The 18,621-nt window shown below is 29.3% G+C and overlaps 2 protein-coding genes across 23 annotated transcripts; both read left to right on the plus strand.

The window, feature by feature from the left end:
• Positions 1 to 662: 662 nt before the first annotated feature.
• Positions 663 to 6,031, plus strand: LOC101222585 (nicotinamide/nicotinic acid mononucleotide adenylyltransferase). 22 transcript variants are annotated; one of them, XM_011652185.2, is made up of 11 exons: positions 663 to 818; positions 1,946 to 2,115; positions 2,201 to 2,329; positions 2,491 to 2,564; positions 3,121 to 3,206; positions 4,650 to 4,733; positions 4,897 to 4,981; positions 5,253 to 5,332; positions 5,429 to 5,530; positions 5,617 to 5,675; positions 5,743 to 6,031. In XM_011652185.2, exons 3-11 carry the CDS (start codon positions 2,211 to 2,213, stop codon positions 5,834 to 5,836), a joined length of 783 nt encoding a protein of 260 aa, XP_011650487.1. In that variant the 5' UTR covers positions 663 to 818; positions 1,946 to 2,115; positions 2,201 to 2,210; the 3' UTR covers positions 5,837 to 6,031. The 22 variants fall into 22 exon arrangements, with proteins under 22 accessions (XP_011650487.1, XP_031739432.1, XP_011650488.1 ...); XM_031883572.1 differs by having other exon boundaries at positions 1,946 to 2,103; positions 2,192 to 2,329; XM_011652186.2 differs by having other exon boundaries at positions 664 to 818; positions 1,946 to 2,099.
• Positions 6,032 to 13,285: 7,254 nt separating this feature from the next.
• On the plus strand, positions 13,286 to 13,988 carry LOC116402762 (nuclear transcription factor Y subunit B-9-like). Its single transcript, XM_031882876.1, has one exon. The coding sequence runs from the start codon at positions 13,286 to 13,288 to the stop codon at positions 13,916 to 13,918; it is 633 nt and encodes a 210-aa protein (XP_031738736.1). The 3' UTR covers positions 13,919 to 13,988.
• Positions 13,989 to 18,621: the final 4,633 nt, after the last annotated feature.

The raw sequence follows: 18,621 nt of genomic DNA on the forward strand, positions 1-18,621 counted from the left end.
AGAGATGCAGCCACAAATATAAAACCAAAAACCTTCTTCTACTAGTGGACATGAGATTGTATAAACAAACAAATACAAGGGAGATTAGTTTTTTAGAAACAAATTGAACAATTCCTATTAGCAAAATGATAACAAATAACTTGGCCAGTTTTTACAACACATGTACAATACTGAAGTTTGATAAAACAAATAAACCCTATTAACCAAAAACCAACTCTGACATAAAAAATTCTCCACTTCACGAATCTATTTGTAATTTTTCATTCACAGCCAATTCCAATCATATTAAAAACTCCTAAAACCAACAACTTGTGCTATTGCAGCATAATTAAACACTACATAATGAGTACTATCTCTTTCAAGGACAACTTTTGAACTATTTATTCACAGGACACAACCTTATACTTCTAATATAGTTCTAAAAAATAAAATTGTTTGGCTACATAGCTGATCTATAATTCTCCCTAGTTTCTTAAAGCTAAGAAAAAAAAAAAAAAGAGTTAGTGTTGGAATAATTCTCAATCAATATTGATCATCTACATGGATGAAATTGGTGAAAATCATCTAGTGAAATCACACCTCATTAACTTGAAACAACTTAGATTTTACAAATAACTTTAAACCCTAAACTTAAAACAAAGCCCTAAACTATGAAATGGTTGAAAGTGAATCAGCTCTCCAGATTTAAGCTTAGGATACAATGGAGAATACACTTCTAATTTGAACATATTCTTTTATTTTGAACTTTAAAAACAAAGCATTTTAGGGTGCGGTGGATTCCGGCTGAGATTGGCGTATAAAATCACTGCTTTTCAAATGTAAGGTCGTTTTTGTCGTTTCCCCTCTCTTCCTCTCTTTCTCCACTCTCGCATTTCTAATTCTCACCTTTGCCCTCACGTACACGCCGTAATCGTCGACTTCTTCCCCATCCTCCCCGTCCTCCTTATTCCGGTGGAATATCCTAGCATCTGATTTCTTTGCTGAACCAAGCATCTTCTGGGTTTTGTTTGCTTGTATTTCAGGCCATCTTACTCACAAACTTCTCTAAATTGATTTATTTAATTGATCCAATAATGAATTTTCTCTTCTTGTGATGGCAATTTCTTGGCTGCCTTTGAATTGAGTTTCCTGATGTTAAAGTCACTTGTTGTTGTTTATTTTTTGTGGGTTTCTTGTTGTTAAGTTCAATTCATAGATTGCTGTTTGTTATTGTTGGCTTGTTGTATTGAACGGATAGCCTTCAACCTAGTTTTTAAAACCAATGATTCTTCTGGATTTTACCTTGTTCAATACAATCAACAGTTTTTTATATATATTTATATTTTTTGTTTCTGTCCCTTGGTAAAAGTTCACCTTGTGTGAATCTTTGCATTGCTTTTCATCTGATATTGTTGTCGTTAAGTATTTTAGTTTCCGAGGTTAATTTGTTCTACTGTTTCTTCAGGTTGATTACCTAATGCATTGAACCCAGAAATTATTGATCTTATATTAGTGTACAGTAAAAAGAGACTAATCTTTGGATCAATTTAGGCCTCAAATTTTCAAGGATGAGTGTCAGCATAATTCTTAAATTTGGTTGTCTCAGAAAGTTATGAATATTATAAGCCATTCTCGCGCCTAATTTATTTAAGAACACTTAGGATGAAGTTCAGCATTTGCTGTTCAAATAGAAACCAAAGGCCTTCGAGAATGATTCAATTTATAAGTTTGGATAATTCCTAAAACCTCCCGATGACCTCACATATAGAAAAATATAAATATAAAGGAACCGTAGTTCACTAGTGCTGCAATGTCTTTACACATTTTTCTTGAAGTAAGACTATACCAAGCCTCAAAATTTATTAAAAGAACCTAGGTTAGGTTTCTTTCACTCCTAATTATTAGTCATGGAGTACTAACTGTGATCAATCTTTTCTCTCTATGTGGGTGGCATGAATTTCCAAAGAAATTAGACGATATCAGCTCTTGCTCGAGAACAATAGAATTTTCAAATCTGTTGAAGGTCCAAATTGAATGCTGAGGAAATTAACCTAACAGATCGAGTTGCTGAGAGTTTTCGCTGCAAAGTCAATTTTTGGGGAATTAATTCACTCAAATTGGCAAGTATATCCACTGGTACTTTTTGTCTGAAAATTACCTAGCATATAAAACTCTTAATTTCATAGTGATTGTATTTTCTGATTCCCTTTAGCTTCATCAGAAAATTTTCCATGGCGGCTTCATATGGTCAAATATCAGAAACAGTAAGTTCCATGGAGATCCCTTTGCCAGTTGATAAGTTAGCGTTGGATCTGGTTGGCCATGACTCCTCCTCTGGCCCTTCAATCAAGTTAGTTTTTCATAACGGTTTCTTTGACATTTTTCTTTTATTGTTGTTAGCTAAATGGGAGGATTTTCAAATGGCCATTTGTGTACAAGTTTCATATATTTGCTCTTGATTTTAGGTGAATTCACTGGCTTAACTCTTTTGGGATTTTGTGTTAACTGTAGGCCTAAAATGCTTGTGGTTCTTGTAGCTACTGGAAGCTTCAATCCTCCCACTTATATGCATTTACGTATGTTTGGTGAGTTGCTTATAATTTCCTTCATTTTGTTGGATGAGAATTTGGAGAAAGTTAAAAAAAATTCTGATGCAATGAATTTCAACGTGAGAATATCAGATATATCTCAATTAGACAACTTAGCCTGTTTCAACTTTCTTTTGCCGCTAAAAGAAGAATTTAAGAGCACCTTCTCCTTGAAATATTTTGCACAGTATTTATTATTTAGTTGGATCTTCGGTTGATAGTGTAAAAATCTTCTTATATTTAGAAAGTATGAGATGAGATTTCTTTCTTCTTTCTGCTAAGAATTTTTAGATGTGATTAGATTCTTTTTTCCTATTCAAAATTCTTTTGTGTTTTGCTTATGATTTCAAATTAATTTAGTTGACATGTACTTTTGTATTAATTATTTTTTCATACCATTTCCTTTTGAAGTAGTAACCTAGAGATTTTAGCAACAACAAAGTTATGTGGAAGTACTGTTTTGTTTGGCTACTTATTTGTTTCAAATTATGAGTTTCACTTGTGATTCAATTTTTGAACCTTGTGCAAACTTAGATTTTCATTTTGTGCATAGAGCTGGCAAGGGATGCACTGAAAGTAGAGGGCCTTTGTGTTATTGGAGGTTATATGTCTCCAGTTAATGATGCATATAAGAAAAAGGTATGCAACTTTATTGAAAATTTTAAAACCTTTTGTTGGTTAAACAATACATAAAATTCATGATGCAATATGCAGTGACCACACGTTTGTTTTCATTATTTTTAATTTTTTTTTAAAATTGAAGGCAATAATTTATTTCCGACAATAAGTTTTACAAGAATGAGGAATAAGAAATTAACCTAAGCTCAATATCAATTGAGGTCATGAAAGGGGGGGGGGGGGGGGGGGGGGGGGGGGGGGGGGGAGTTTAGAAATGTTTGGGCAAGGAAATCAATTGTATGTAAATAGTTTCTAGTTTATACTATCCTGCACTAACCATTATTTCTTCGGTTTCTTTTCAACGAAAATATCATACAAGAGACAAATTAAGTCGGACATGGACTCCTAACTATACTTCTTTCTCTTTTGTTTTTCGTTTAGAATGGTTTATGTTTATCACGACCATTTTCACCACACAATCACCCAACCTCTTTTGACATTGAAAAACTTGTAGAAAATTGATATAGGTGGTCATAGAAGGTTGAACCTATGACTTCAAAAAGACATGGATTTGTTCCCTTTCAGGTTGATCACTTTGCCTATCCATAATGACAATCTTATCTTTGCTCACGAGGATCTAAATATACATCAAATTGATTCCTCTTGGTGGTGCACAAATCATACAGTGTGAATATAATGCCCTTAGTTTTTCTATACAAAGTAATAAAAAAGAATAGACACATCAAAATGATGATGGATTCATTGATTTTTCTAGTATAAGAAGAGAAGATAAATACCATCGTCTGTAACTTTCTTGGTACTTGTGCTTCCACAACTTCCTTGAGGATGATCTCTTGATCATGATCAAGAGTTTGATGTGTGACTCTATAACAAGAAGTTCTAGAAGACTTGACTTTGCAATCACATTTGGAGATGAACTTCCAAAGCCATTGCAACGAGTCAATGACTAATGTACTTTTCTGCTACTAACCACTTAAAGGCGTCTATGCAAGAAGTATTAGCAGTAGTATTTGGTTTCAAACAAAACATCCAACACCACAGGAGATTACAAAGACACTTCTACGAAACAAAATAAACAGAAAACAACATATTGAATTTGTTTCTCAAAATGCACAGCACTCTTTAGGACACTTGGCTTCAAAAGCCAGCGCCCATTGAGGTGCATTCCTGCAAGAAGTAATTTCTTCTTTTTCATCAGTCTAGGAATGAGATAGATAGTAGAGAAGGATGTTAGTTAGAAAGAGATGAAACAATTTCACTCCTTTAGAAATAAGGACTATCTTTGATTCTTTCATCTCTGGAACTTGCAAAAAATTTTATTTGGCTGAGTGGTTTTGATCACGTAGGAAGTAATTGTTTATATATGATAATTGTCCCATAGTTACTATTTCTGTTAAGTTCTGTGCATGGCCTAACAGAGCAGAGATTCTGATTATTATTTAGGGTCTCATTTCTTCTGAACATCGAATTAAGCTTTGCAATCTAGCATGCCAAAGTTCAGAATACGTCATGGTCGATCCATGGGAGGTATTTTTTTTTTCTCATCCCCCTTAGTGTATCATTACTCCAAGGTGGTTTAACAAAATGTTATGGGATATTTGTTACATTCATAATGTGGTTATTCTGTTGAAACTTCATTACTTCATCAGTTTTATGCTTGGATAATTTTGGAATTTGATTTCTGATTTAGGCCAGTCAAAACACCTATCAACGCACGTTAACTGTTCTGTCTCGAGTCAAGACTTCGCTGTGCGACCATGGATTGCTACCCAAAGGTATGGATTGTAAGAGATGAAAACATCATTAGACCATCTCATGCAGTGTTTTAAAAAAGTCCTCCCAGAAGGCTCACAAAATGTGCCTCAAGTATGAATGGGGGGGGGGGGGGGGGGGGGTGGGGGGGGGCGGGGTGGGGCGTTGGTTTGGTCTTTTGCTTTATAGTAAAAATAGCATTCTGCGCACCAAACCTACCTATTACTATTACAGTTGCATTATCTGTTTCCATAGGTTACTAGAATAATTTTTGTCTTTCTCTGCTTTTGCAAGAATCCCTGAAGGTGATGCTTGTTTGTGGTTCTGATTTGCTTCAATCTTTTGCAACACCTGGAGTCTGGATACGCGATCAAGTATGGATATTTGTTTATTTTTTCATGTAGTGACAACTGACATCAATCACTATAATTTGATTTGAGCATATGATTTGCTCTCATTTCCCTCTGTAGGTTAAAATCTTATGTCGAGATTTCGGTCTCGTTTGCATTCGAAGAGAAGGACAAGATGTTGAGAAAATCATATTGGATGATGGAATTCTAAACGAGAACAGAGTAAGCAATTTGTGTCATTAGACAGTGAGCATTTGTGACTTGTTTTGCAAGCTCTCTTCTAATATTGGGAAAGAAATTCCTTGCAGAACAATATCAAAATTGTAGATCAAATTGTACCCAACCAAATAAGTTCCACCAGAATAAGGTAAGCAGAAATAGAATTAAATTATTTGGTATTAATTCCCATAAACATATATTATATTGATTTACAGGGATTGCATTTCAAGAGGGCTGTCAATCAAATATCTTACGGCAGATGAAGTTATTGAGTATATAAGAGAGCAACATTTGTATCTGAATCCTTGATGTTATGTTTTTTGTTCTTTTTTGATAATCACCTCATTTTAGAGATGCAAAGGAGTATCTTAATAAGTCAATTGTAAACCCCAAGAAATCCAACGTTATTATTCCTATTTCTTTTAAAAATACACCAACTTATAGTTGTAATTATTGTATGTATTGCATTACCACAGAATAAATAAACTAAAGTTTTTCTTTTAATTATTCATTCTTATACCATTTTTTAGTGGTTTAAATTCACATACGATAACAATTTAATTTATGAATTTAATATTTGACAATTTATGTTCAAATTTGGAACAAATTGTTACATATGTTAAAGTTAAAAATTTTATGCATATGTTAAAAGTTCAAAAACACTCAATTCTTATAAAGTTCAAAAACTAAAATGTTGTGATTTTTAACCTTATATTTACATTTGTTTCAAGATTAGAACCAACAAAGTTAATTAATTTATTTGTTTGGTTTGGATTTCATTTTGACAAACTTTTATAATTATTTAATTTGTTCATTTGGGATTTTCAAGTTTGCTTTCATTTTAGTTTTAAACTTGTGTTGCACGTCTACCTTATCTTTCCTTATCCAACCTTTGGAGAGTTCGTAATATAATGTAATTCAAAACTCCATCACTATTGGTATTTTGAACTTTCATAAAAGTTAATAATTTAAATTTTATATTCAAATTTTTAACTGTTTATTTATTAAATTATGTCTATTAGGCTAAATTTTTTTAAAACACGATAAGTTAAAGAGAATTTACATTAAATGACAAAAAATATTTTTTTAAAAAAATATTACGAATACGATAAAATTAATGATATCAGATGTAATCACAAGACCATCACAAGCTTATCACTTTAAACTTTGCTACTTTTGCAAATTTAGAAAACGGTGTAATATAAGCTCTATTATCACAATTTTTTTTTTTTTTGTTATTTTTGTAAAAGTTTGATGACTAAATTTGTAATTTTGAAAGTTGAAAGATGAGGGTGAGTTATAACAATTTAGCCAAATATTGATGAAATGAAGTTTGAAAAAATTGGAGGCATTTGAAACTTGTATTTATAGTGTGGTACAAATTACAACGTAATGAACAAACGTATTAGTAGTCCTTTCATTAATTTGTAACCCTATTTTCAAGGTGAAAAATTAAAAGGTTTGACTTCAATCATCTACTAACTAAGTTAAAAGTAATTGGGACTTCTCTAACTATTTTCTGATTTTAATATGACTATTATAGTAAGTGATTTATTAAAATTTGTATTGGGAACGTAGAGAGTATTATAGTATGTTTTATATGATGTTTATTTTTATGACTATTATTTTTTAGCATTCATATATTAGGTACATGAAATACCATTTTTCAAGACATAGTTCGAATGATACATTCTACTCATTTTTACAAACTAGTTTATTACTAATTGTGTTGCATGTCTTCTTTACAATTTTATATTATGACATATTAAATTGTTCAAACTTATTATTATTAATAAGTTTAACAAGTAGAATAAAATAATTTTGCAAGGAAAAGAAAAGCATAAGAAAATGTGTATTTAAAAGAATGTTATTATAATTAAAATAAAAGTGTATTTGGAATGAATTAGAAAAAATATTTTCAAAATTCAATTTTATTTAAACACTTTTTTTTTATAATGAAAAGTACTCATGAAATAAAAACACAATGTGTTTTAATTTTTTTCTTTAGTGTTTGTATATATAAGTTTCTTTTGTTTGTTATATATACTAAAATGTTTTTATTAATATTTTTCAAGATTGATGGGTGGCGACAATTGCAAAAGTTGATCATTGGAAGTTCGCCAGTAGAGTCATCAGAATGGTGGTCGAAGTTTGGTTGACGAAGATCACCGGAGACTAGTCTAAACCTTAACTAAATGTTTTTATTATAAAATCTTTTAAGGTTGATGGGTAGCAATAGAAGGTTGGTTGGCGACGGTCGTTGGAGTTTGTTTTTGGAAGTTTGTCGGTAGAGTCACTGGAGGCATGGTGCTCAGAGATTGGCCGTCGGTGATCACTGAGATTAGCCTAAACCCTAAAAATAGTTTTTATTACAAATTTTCAAGTGTTGATTGTCGAATGTTTGTCGTGGAGTCACAGAGGTGGGATTGGGGGCTGAAGATTGGTCAACATGATCACTAGAGGTGGTGTCTAAAAGTTGATCGACGAACTTATCCCAACTCTCAAAACAAATACCCCAAGGTTGAAGAATACTAATGACATGCGAGTTATATTTTAAATCTTAAATCCCAGTCCTCAACTAAAACTTTCCCTAAACAAAGAATAAGTATTTAGCCTTGGGCTTATTTAAGATAGTCGATTTAGAGTAATTATAATTGATGACTATTTTAGTAATAATAATTAAAAATATAGCCACATTTAATTTTTTTTTTACAAATATAGCAAAATTATTGTCGATAGACTTGTATCGTTCATAGATTTGCATGATCTATCAATTATAGACCAATATTTACAATATGGTCTATCAGTAATAGACTTCTATCATTGATAGAATTTAACAAATTTTGTTATATTTGTAATTTTTTTAAATGTTGTTATACACTTAATTATTTTACATCTAATGACTAAATTTACAACCATCCCTATAAATAATGATAGTAATTTTAGAGATGATGGTACAAAAAAATATATAGTAATATTTTAGCGGTTTTAACATAAAATATATATTTTTTAATTGTTAAAATTGACACTTGGAAACTTTTTAAAACATATTAAAATGTACTTTATGGCTCATTAGACACAACATTTAAAACATATATAAGATCTATTATTAAATATTTTTTAAAATCCAAGACCTATTAAATTACAAGTTCAAACATTAAACTTAGAGTTGCATTATGAGTTTGAATTTTACATTGCATCAAATAGGTAACTAAAATTTTAAAAAGTGTAATTAATGTATTAATACTTATAAAGTTCACGGTTTATATTTAAATTAACTTAATAATTCTACTTCCTTAATTAAAGAAACATGGTTTTAAAATTAAAATGGTGATACAATAGAGAAAATTATGATATGTTATCTTATTAATTAAAAATAATTAATAGAGTAGTATTATATTTAATAGAATGATGATAAAATAAATAAAAAGAAAAATAAGGGGGGAATAATAATGGTAATGCATGGGATGGAATGGAAGTTGTGAAGAAGAGCTAAATTTGGGAGGTTGGCTAAAACCATAATTATGTGTTATATATAAACTATAAAGTGTTTCAAATCTTTGTTAATAAATTCTTCACTCTCTTTCCATTTATGACATTTCAACAAAAGAGGGGGAATTAACTTCAATTATATTTGTCACACTTAATTAATTGATTTCAAAATATATATGAAATATTATTCATTTGGTATCAATATTATTATTATATATTCATGGTTTTTTTTTTCTTCTAATTAATAATGGTGAATGAATAACATTCAAAACCAAATTGCCTTTACTTTGGTAATAATATTATTTTTGAAGTAATTTTTCTTGAGATGACTTTTTCTGTTTTTGTAATTAATTAGTTCGAAAAAGTACTAATTACATGTATGTAAAGTTTTTGAAAACATTATTTTGTTTTAACACATTACAAGTCTAAGTCTATGTCTAAGTCTAATTAAGAATGATGGTGTGTTTTCTCTGAATTTGTATTTGGATTTATATATATATTACTTTGAAATCTTGAAAGAAATCGGAAGAATAAAATAAAATACAATAAAACGAACATAATGCTGTTAACATATCCATGGTAAGGGAAAATAATAATAATAAATAAATAATTAACTACAACGACTCATACAAGTAGAATGTGTTAATTGTTCAAACCTGTGACGATCAAAATCTCGAAGGTAAAGTAGGTAAAGTGACATTCTGAATTCTCTGATAAAAAATCAATTTACCACATGGTCTCTAACTAAAGTTAAGACTGATAAGATTTTTAGAGTGATCACATCTTATTTGACATCATAATCACCTACAAATAGAATTAATTTTATGATATTATTTCATTATAGAGTTAACAAAATTCTAATAACAATGATCAAAGATGTTTTTTCTAAAGTTTAGAGATTAAAAAGAATATGTTTTTAAAAGTTTAATGATCAAATTAAAACAAAATACAAAATTTAGTAACTAATTTGGGATTCCATTAAATGAAAGAATTAAATCTCAAAAAGTCAACTATACATCAAAATAGTTTTAAAAAGTAATAATAATGAAAAACGAAAAGAAAAGGAATAATGTGATTGGTTTTGATAGTAAATAGTAAACATAGAAGAGGAATAGTGAATGGAAACTCTTGATGTGCATGCAAACCAAAAATAAGTTACCACCTGTCATATATAATTAAATTCGGCTTCCACCATTAGATTAAGTTTTTGGGTGAATAGATAGTTGAATATCTACCAATTGAAAAAACACAATAATATAATAACAATAATTTTACTAAAATAACATTTTGGTAAATTTAGTTTCTAAGGTTATTCTTCTATTCGATTTTAGTAGTCTCTATTATTTAATAATTACTTTATTTATCAGATTTTTTTAAAAAAAATTGTACAAAAGATTGTCAATTAGATTTTTCATTATAGTAAAATATGGAATATATATATATATTAACATGAAAATTATTATTTTATAACAAATTTGAATATATTTTTCCACTAAGCGAGAGGCAGACACATCCATCGGCCAAAGATGCTTTGGGAGAAAATATTTGAGTTATTGAGTTAGAAGCTTATTATTATTTTTATTTTGCATAACACACTCAATTTAAGATGAATATTGAAAATGCAACCATAACTACAATTTCACATTTAAAAGTTCCTATACTATTTCTTATCGTTATTATTAATTTAGACAATATACTAGATTAGAAAACAAACTTATATCAATTGAAAATTACTCTTAAATAATATAGATTTAGAGTGAACCTGATAAATCAAAAAACTGAGCCAACCAACCAAATCGAAGTCGGTCAATCGAAAAATGAGAGGAGTTTTAAAAAGTTTGAAATCAAGAATTTTCAAAAATCATTTTCAAATGTTAAATCGACTGATCCTTATTCATTAATGTCGACGTCGATTTGACACTTTGCTAACCGACGAATGAGTAAAATTATATAAACTAAACAAAAATAAGAAAAGAACTAAAACAATATTATAAGATTAGTAATAATAAAATGAAAAAAGAAAAAAAAAAGAGAGAGACCAATTGAATTGGTGTCGTGATTACCAATGTTGTAAAAGTTAAAGGGCAGGGATTTGACTGGACACCGGCTACAACAGGTAAATTCAACCGGCAATAAAATTTCAAAATACACACTTCTCTCTTTTTTTTCCTCTATAAATCTCTCCATTGCTAATTGCCTTCATTCTTTTATGTTTTAGAGAGAGAGGAAAAATATTTTAAGAAAAATACATTAACAAAACAGAAGAAGAGGAAGAAGAAGAAGAAGAAGAAGAAGGGGCAATAATTATGGAATGTGGAGGAACTGCACAAGGAGGAGGAGGAGATGGCTTCCATAGCTATAAAAGACAACATCCTAAACCAACTTCTGGTATTTTCCCTCATTTTACCCTTCCACTCTTTTTCTTATTTGCATGCAAACTTTATTCTTTTTTTTTTATATATAAATTAATCATATTTATTTATTTTGTTTGCATGTATCAAAACATATATAGATCTCTTCATTTGGATCATTTCATTAGTTTGTAAGTCTTGAGAATTTTAAAGTGTTTTTAGATGTGTTTGGTGTGGTGCATGTATGTGTAAAAGTTTGAGTTTTTGGTTTAGAGAAAGAGAGGAAAAAGTTAAAATGAAAATGGGATTTTCTGTTTCTTCTTCTTCTTCATCTTCTTCTCTCTCATTAGGTCATGCCCATAGTTTTAGTTTTAAAGAGTTTAATTTTTTTGGTTGATTCAGAGTGAGAGAGAGAGAGGAGAATGGGGTTGGTGGGTTAATGTTGTGGAAGAGAGAGAGGAAGATGAAGGGTTCCTTTGTGTTTTCTGCTTAAGAGTGTGGTGTGTGTGGAGCCCACACACAGTGTCTGTCGTTGCATGAAGAGAGATTATTTATTACATGAGACTCTCCCAATCGATGGATCATTTTTCATTTGTATTAGAGAAGTATAATAGTTTGTGTCCAGCTATATATATACAAATTGTTGTAGATCTTCCTTCTATAAAGATTTATATTTTGGCTTGTTCGATATATGCATGGCCGCTTTTGTTTGATTTATTTCTTCACTCTGTAATTTATTTACTATCATTGAAAACCATTCACAATAATAAGTAGATAACCAGTAAAGTCGTAAGGGAACCATTATGAGTGAATAGTGATGGTAATTAGGAAGGTTAATAGTTAGAATTTCAAAACATCATTTCTATTCTAAACCCTAAATTCTGCGGAAAATCCAACAGTAAAAGGAATAAAAAAGAAAAGAAAGTTAAGCCCTAAATTCTGCGGAAACCGAAACGAACAACCACCTGCTTCTTCTCAACTTTCTTCGCTCGCCTTCCTCCCTGCGTCTGCGTGTCACTCCTCTTTTCCATTCGCTGTCGCCTTTTCCCTTCTTCCCTTTTTCTTTTATACATACGTATATATATTTATTTATTTATATCTCCAATTCTTATTTTCTTCTTCTTTTGAATTTTTTATTTTATTTTTATTCACCCATTGAATTTTAAAATGCTCCATTTTTACCTTTAATTTTTAGTTTTTTTTCTTTCTTTCAATTTGATCCTTTAGATTTCATGTTAATATCCCCTATTAAATTAAAATAAGCACATTAGTTTTTACTACTCTTCTCTCATTATCGAAATCAATTAAAAATTCTCACATCATAATTATTTTATATTAATTTGAAAGAATCCATAATAAAAGTGTAAAGCATTGAGAAAACTATATAAACTCAGTAATCAATATAAAAAAATTAATATTTTGAAATCTAATCATCACATAGAAATTCAACTAAAAAATTTCGGGATGAAAGTGTAAAATTTTGGACGAGATCCTAATATATATATATATATATATATATATATTCATATTTTTACTTAAAGGCTTAAGTTTTAGGATTTTTTTTCAATTTTTTTTCTTGTTATTCAAAGTTAATGATGTATTATCTAACAATAAAACAAAAAAAAAAACATTTTTTTAAATTTATGTTAATGTTCAGAAATTGAAATTTCTACATGCCTAATTAGATCCAATTTTAGCGGTTATCATTTTCTATTCTTAATTTAATCTTTAAACATTGTATAAAATAAAAATAATTATGGGAGTTAGGGGATGGATTTTTTTATAAAATTGTCCTAAATCGTAAACCCTAAATTTAGATTTAGTTTTATTTAATTAAATAAATATGGATATATGTATATAATATATTCTCTTGATGAATCTGAATTTGAAGCATTTGTATTATTTAGGATTGAACATGATGCTGACTCCAAACAAGCCAACCTCCATCAACAACACTCCGAACACCAATCATCATCTCTCGAACGGAGGAACTGCCACTGGAAACTCCTCAGCTACCAGCCCCCTCTCTGTCGCCGCCACTGCCAACAATAATGAGCAAAACCAACAATGCGTGGTGCGAGAACAAGACCAATACATGCCTATTGCTAATGTGATACGAATCATGAGGCGGATTTTACCCTCCCATGCAAAGATATCCGACGACGCCAAAGAGACCATCCAAGAATGTGTGTCGGAGTACATTAGCTTCATCACTGGCGAGGCGAACGAACGATGCCAACGAGAGCAACGCAAGACAGTGACAGCAGAGGATGTCCTCTGGGCTATGGGGAAGCTAGGTTTTGACGACTACATAGAACCGCTAACTGTTTTTCTTAACCGCTATCGTGAGTCAGAGAGTGACCGAATTCGCACTGAACCAATCTTGAGGCGCAATGTAGATTATGGGCCACAAGTGGGGATGATATCACCGTACGGGCAGGCGTTTCAGATAGGGCACGTCCCTGCAGGGATGTTCGATGCAATGGGTGGATACTATGGTGGAGGTGGGAGCGGTGGGCCGAGCGCAGGGAACGGCAGTCAGCTTTGATATGAGTTTGGAGTAGAGATGTACTAATTTGAAATGAAAGGCTACATATAATGAATAAATTTGGTGAAAAGGTTCGATGACGGTTGTGTGACTGCAAGATAGTCTTTGCTAACTTCCTTCACTCACTTTTTAAATTTTTGTAATTTCCAGAAACTCTCTTGCATGATGAGAACATGTAAATTTTATTTAAAAAAATGCAATGTCTTAACTTTCTTTTTTCTTTCATTGTTATATACTTCATCTCTTGATTAATTTAATCAAGAAATAATTCTCTATTATATAATGAATTGAGATAAACTATTAAGAACATGTAAACGATGTGTATGATAATAAAGAATGACAATTTAATTTAGAGAAAAAGTTATTTTATTACTGTAGTTTCTCTCTTTTTGTATAAAACAATAATAAAATATTTCTGTGAAATTGAATTACCATTTCTTTTATTTTGATCATCGGTTGTGTAAGCTAAAGTTGAGAGAAGCGAAAAAAATTTGAACTGGAAGAGTGTTGATGATTTTGGAAAAGGTAGGGAAATCAATTTCATGGTTAGGATATTTCTCTTTTCTATAAAACCAATCTCCTCTTATTTAGAATTGTTTCATAAAGATATATTATAAATTAAATTTCAATTGAAAAATTGGATTACAAATAGTATCTTTTTTTTTTTTTTAATTCTTATAGTTTGTGTTGATGAAAAGAGCCAAAGAAATTTGTTGAATAGTGAGAAAAAATTCTTATCTATGTGTAGACATCAAGTAGGAATTGATCAAAAGAGACTTAGAAGGTGTGTATTTATTATTTTTATTTTTTTTCTTTTATAAAACAAATCTCTTTCTTTCTCCCCATTTCTCTCTTATTTTCTATCTTATAGAAAACAATTAGTCTTTGGGACAAATACATTATATATATATGTGATTTGAATGGAGTTTACCTATCTAATTACAAGTCATAGTTGGGTTCTTCACTTGTAACTTATAATTTTAATTTTCTTTTTAGTTTATAAAACAAATCTTCCCTATGTGTATAATACATGTGTCATTAAATGTTTTAATTTTAGTTTATTTAATTAATAATCTAAAATTCAAATAGTCTAACATATTTCTATCACATTCTTCCTCACGCAATTTTTCTCTTTTCCTCTTTTATTCTCTATTTTCTCCTCCCATTATGGCTTTTCCCCCCTCTCATTTCTTTACAATTTAGGATGATTTTTCTAAGCTATAAAAGAGGATTTACCTTTTCTTTTTCTTTTATATATATTTTTTATAAATAAATAAATTAGGAGGTAAAGTGGTTGTGATTTGAAAGTTAAGTTGTTAAGGAACTGTGTTTATGTTTTCAATTAAGTAAGTAAATTAAAGTTTAAACAAAGTTGTTCTATTTCGTTCCATTTTAGTAGTTAGGATATTGATTTTATAAAGATATATACATATGAATTAAAATACAATAGACAAATTGGATTACAACAGTTAACTCCCTTCTTCTATTGTAATTCTTATAATTTGTGTTGATGAAAAGGGCAAAAGAAATTTATTGAACAGTCAGAAAATTTTCTATGTATATAGGAATTGAAAGAGAGACTTAAAAGGGGTGGGTGGATTTTTTTGTCTTTCATAAGACAAATCTCTTTATTTCTTTCTTATTAAATGTGATCGATGGTTCAGTTTTAATTTCAAGATTTTACTGTGCTGTCATGAAAAAGAAAATGTGATTGGAGAAAAGTAAAATGTTTACGCATGTAGATCACAAGTGGTTGATATGCAAAAAGTGTTTCTGTCGATTAATTAAAGTGAATCAGAGCTCACTGCATCTCTATAATTAGTTTTTGACATGTGTAATTAACTATTTGTTTTTAATTTATTTAACTAGAAATATATACAAAAGTCAAACACGTTTCTCTTATATATATATATATATAATTTCATGGAAATATAAAATTGCAATTGAAAAGGTTGGATTACATTTGCTATCTTCTTTGTAAAATCATCGTCTACCACTGCTGCTTTCTTTTGTAAAATCATCGTCTACCACTGCTGCTTTCTTTGCTTTGTAACTCTTACTTCTCGTAGTTTCTTTTATTGACCAAAAACAGCTCTATGGAAATTTGTTAGAATTAATTAGATTGAAAACATTTTCTTTGATCATACATATCCACATATGTTCTCTCATTCTTCTTCTTCTCTTTTATGTTCATTTACATCAGATTTCTTTTCACTTTCTCTTGTTCCTCCTCCATTCTTTAACACCAATCTTCTCTATCTAGATATGTAATTTGAATGCATACATACATATATAATTTCACATCCAACTACGGTTTCTAGTAATTCCTTTCTTTGTTGAATATCTACAATTATAGTTATTTTTATTCACAAAAAGAGTTACATGGAAACTTGTGGAATGAATGAATTTTTATTTATGGAGATTGTAGTTGAGAATGAAGAGATGAGACGGCCGTTTTAAAGGTTGGTATAATTTTACTAACCTTTTTATTTATAAAACATATGTATGAATTACAAACAATGTGAACTATATTATCTAGAGAAATTGTTGTGTTCTTCATATCTTATTGTTTGTGTTGTTATGACTTAAGAAAGAAGATTCTACTAAGGATCGTTATTGTGTTTATGTTTTCAATTAAGTAAGTAAATTAAAGTTTAAACAAAGTTTTTTTCCATTTTAGTAGTTAAAATATTGATTTCATAAAGATATATATAAATTAAAATACAATAGACAAATTGAATTATATAATTAACTCCCTTTCCTCTTTTGTATTTCTTATAATTTGTGTGTTGATGAAAAGGGTCATGCAAATTTGTTGAACGATTGAGAAAATTTTCTATTTATAGAAATTGAAGCAGAGACTTAAATGGCTGGCTATGGATTTTTTTGTCTTTCATACAGAAAAAACTCTTTATTTCTCTCTTATTTTTTATTTTATGAACAAAGAATAATCTTTGAATAAATACCTATTGATATTAATATTTAAAAGAAAAAAATTACCATTATAATTAAAAGTGATTATCAGTTATATTCAAGATCTTAGGGTAAAATGTTTCCAAATGTAGATAATTAGAATGCAATACTAAAAAAAGGAAACAAGTGGTTAATATGCAAAAAAATGTGTCTATCACTTAATTAAAGTGAATTAGAGTTCTGAATCTCTATAATTAGTTTTTGACATGTGTAATTAACTCCTCTTCTCTTTTCATCATTCCTTGTTTGAAATCAATCATCTCTTTTATATATATAATTTCATAAAAATATAAAATTGCAATTGAAAGGGTTGGATTACATTTGCTATGTTCTCTCATTCATCTTCTTCTCTTTTATGATCATATACATGATTTCTTTCGACTTTCTCCTTTCCTCCTTCATTCTTTAAAACCAATCTTCTCTAATGTGGGTTATATAATTTCAAATATATATATATAAAATTTCAAATCCACAAACTTAGGATTACAATTCCTATCTTGTTTGTTGAATACTTTTAATTGGTTGGTTTCTTTGCTTTGTAACTATCTAAATTATAGGTCTTTTGTTGACAAAAAGGGTTCCATGAAAATTTATTGAGTTAATTTCTACAATAATTGAGTATTTATGAAAAGGACCTAAGGAAATTTGTTGAACAATCAAAATTTTTTCCTAATTGTGTTTATGAAAAGGGCCTAAAGAAATTTGTTAAACAATCAAAATTTTCCCTACGTATTGACATCAACATAGGAAATGAATATGGATTTGTTAGAATTAAGATTGAATACATATTTCTCATCATATATATATATGCACATATATTCTCTCATTATTCTTTCTCCTCTTTTATGATCTATACATGATTTCAATGATTTCTTTTGAGTTTCTCTTTTTCCTCGTTCATTCTCTAAAACCAATCCTCTCTTATCTAGATATATAATTACAAATATATGTATATATATATGAGATCACGGCAAAATATACATGATGAGAGAAAAATTCATGAATGAATATTATTGAAATTGAAGAAAAGTAAAATGTTAACACATATAAATTATGTAAAATATGTCTTCTGTCATTAAATATTTTACTTTTAGTTTATTTAATTAATAATCTAAAAAGTTTATTTAATTAATAGTCTAACGTATTTCTATCAAATTCTTCTCACAATTTTTCTCCTTTCCTCTTTTATTCTCTAATTTCTCCTCCCATTGTGGTTTTTTTTCCTCTCATTCTTTACCATTTAAATTAGGATGATCTTTCTAAGGTATAAAACATAATTTACCTTTTCTTTTTCTTTTATATATTTTTATAAAGGAACTAATTAGGAGATAAAGTGGCTGTGAATTGAAAATTAAGTTCTCAAAGGAATTGTGTTTATGATTTCAATTAAGTAAATTAAAGTTTAAACAAAGTTGTTCTATTTCGTTACATTTTAGTAGTTAGGATATTGATTTTATAAAGATATATACATATGAATTAAAATACAATAGACAAATTGGATTACAATAGTTAACTCCCTTTCTTCTATTGTAATTCTTATAATTTGTGTTGATGATAAGGGCTAAGGAAATTTATTGATCAGTCAGAAAATTTTCTATGTATATAGGAATTGAAAGAGAGACTTAAAAGGGGTGGGTGGATTTTTTTGTCTTTCGTAAAACAAATCTCTTTATTTCTCTTTACTGTGTGTTGTCATGAGAAAGAAAATGTGATTGGAGAAAAGTAAAATG

This window comes from Cucumis sativus, chromosome 3 (genome assembly GCF_000004075.3).
Source record: "Cucumis sativus cultivar 9930 chromosome 3, Cucumber_9930_V3, whole genome shotgun sequence".
Taxonomy (NCBI): domain Eukaryota; kingdom Viridiplantae; phylum Streptophyta; class Magnoliopsida; order Cucurbitales; family Cucurbitaceae; genus Cucumis; species Cucumis sativus.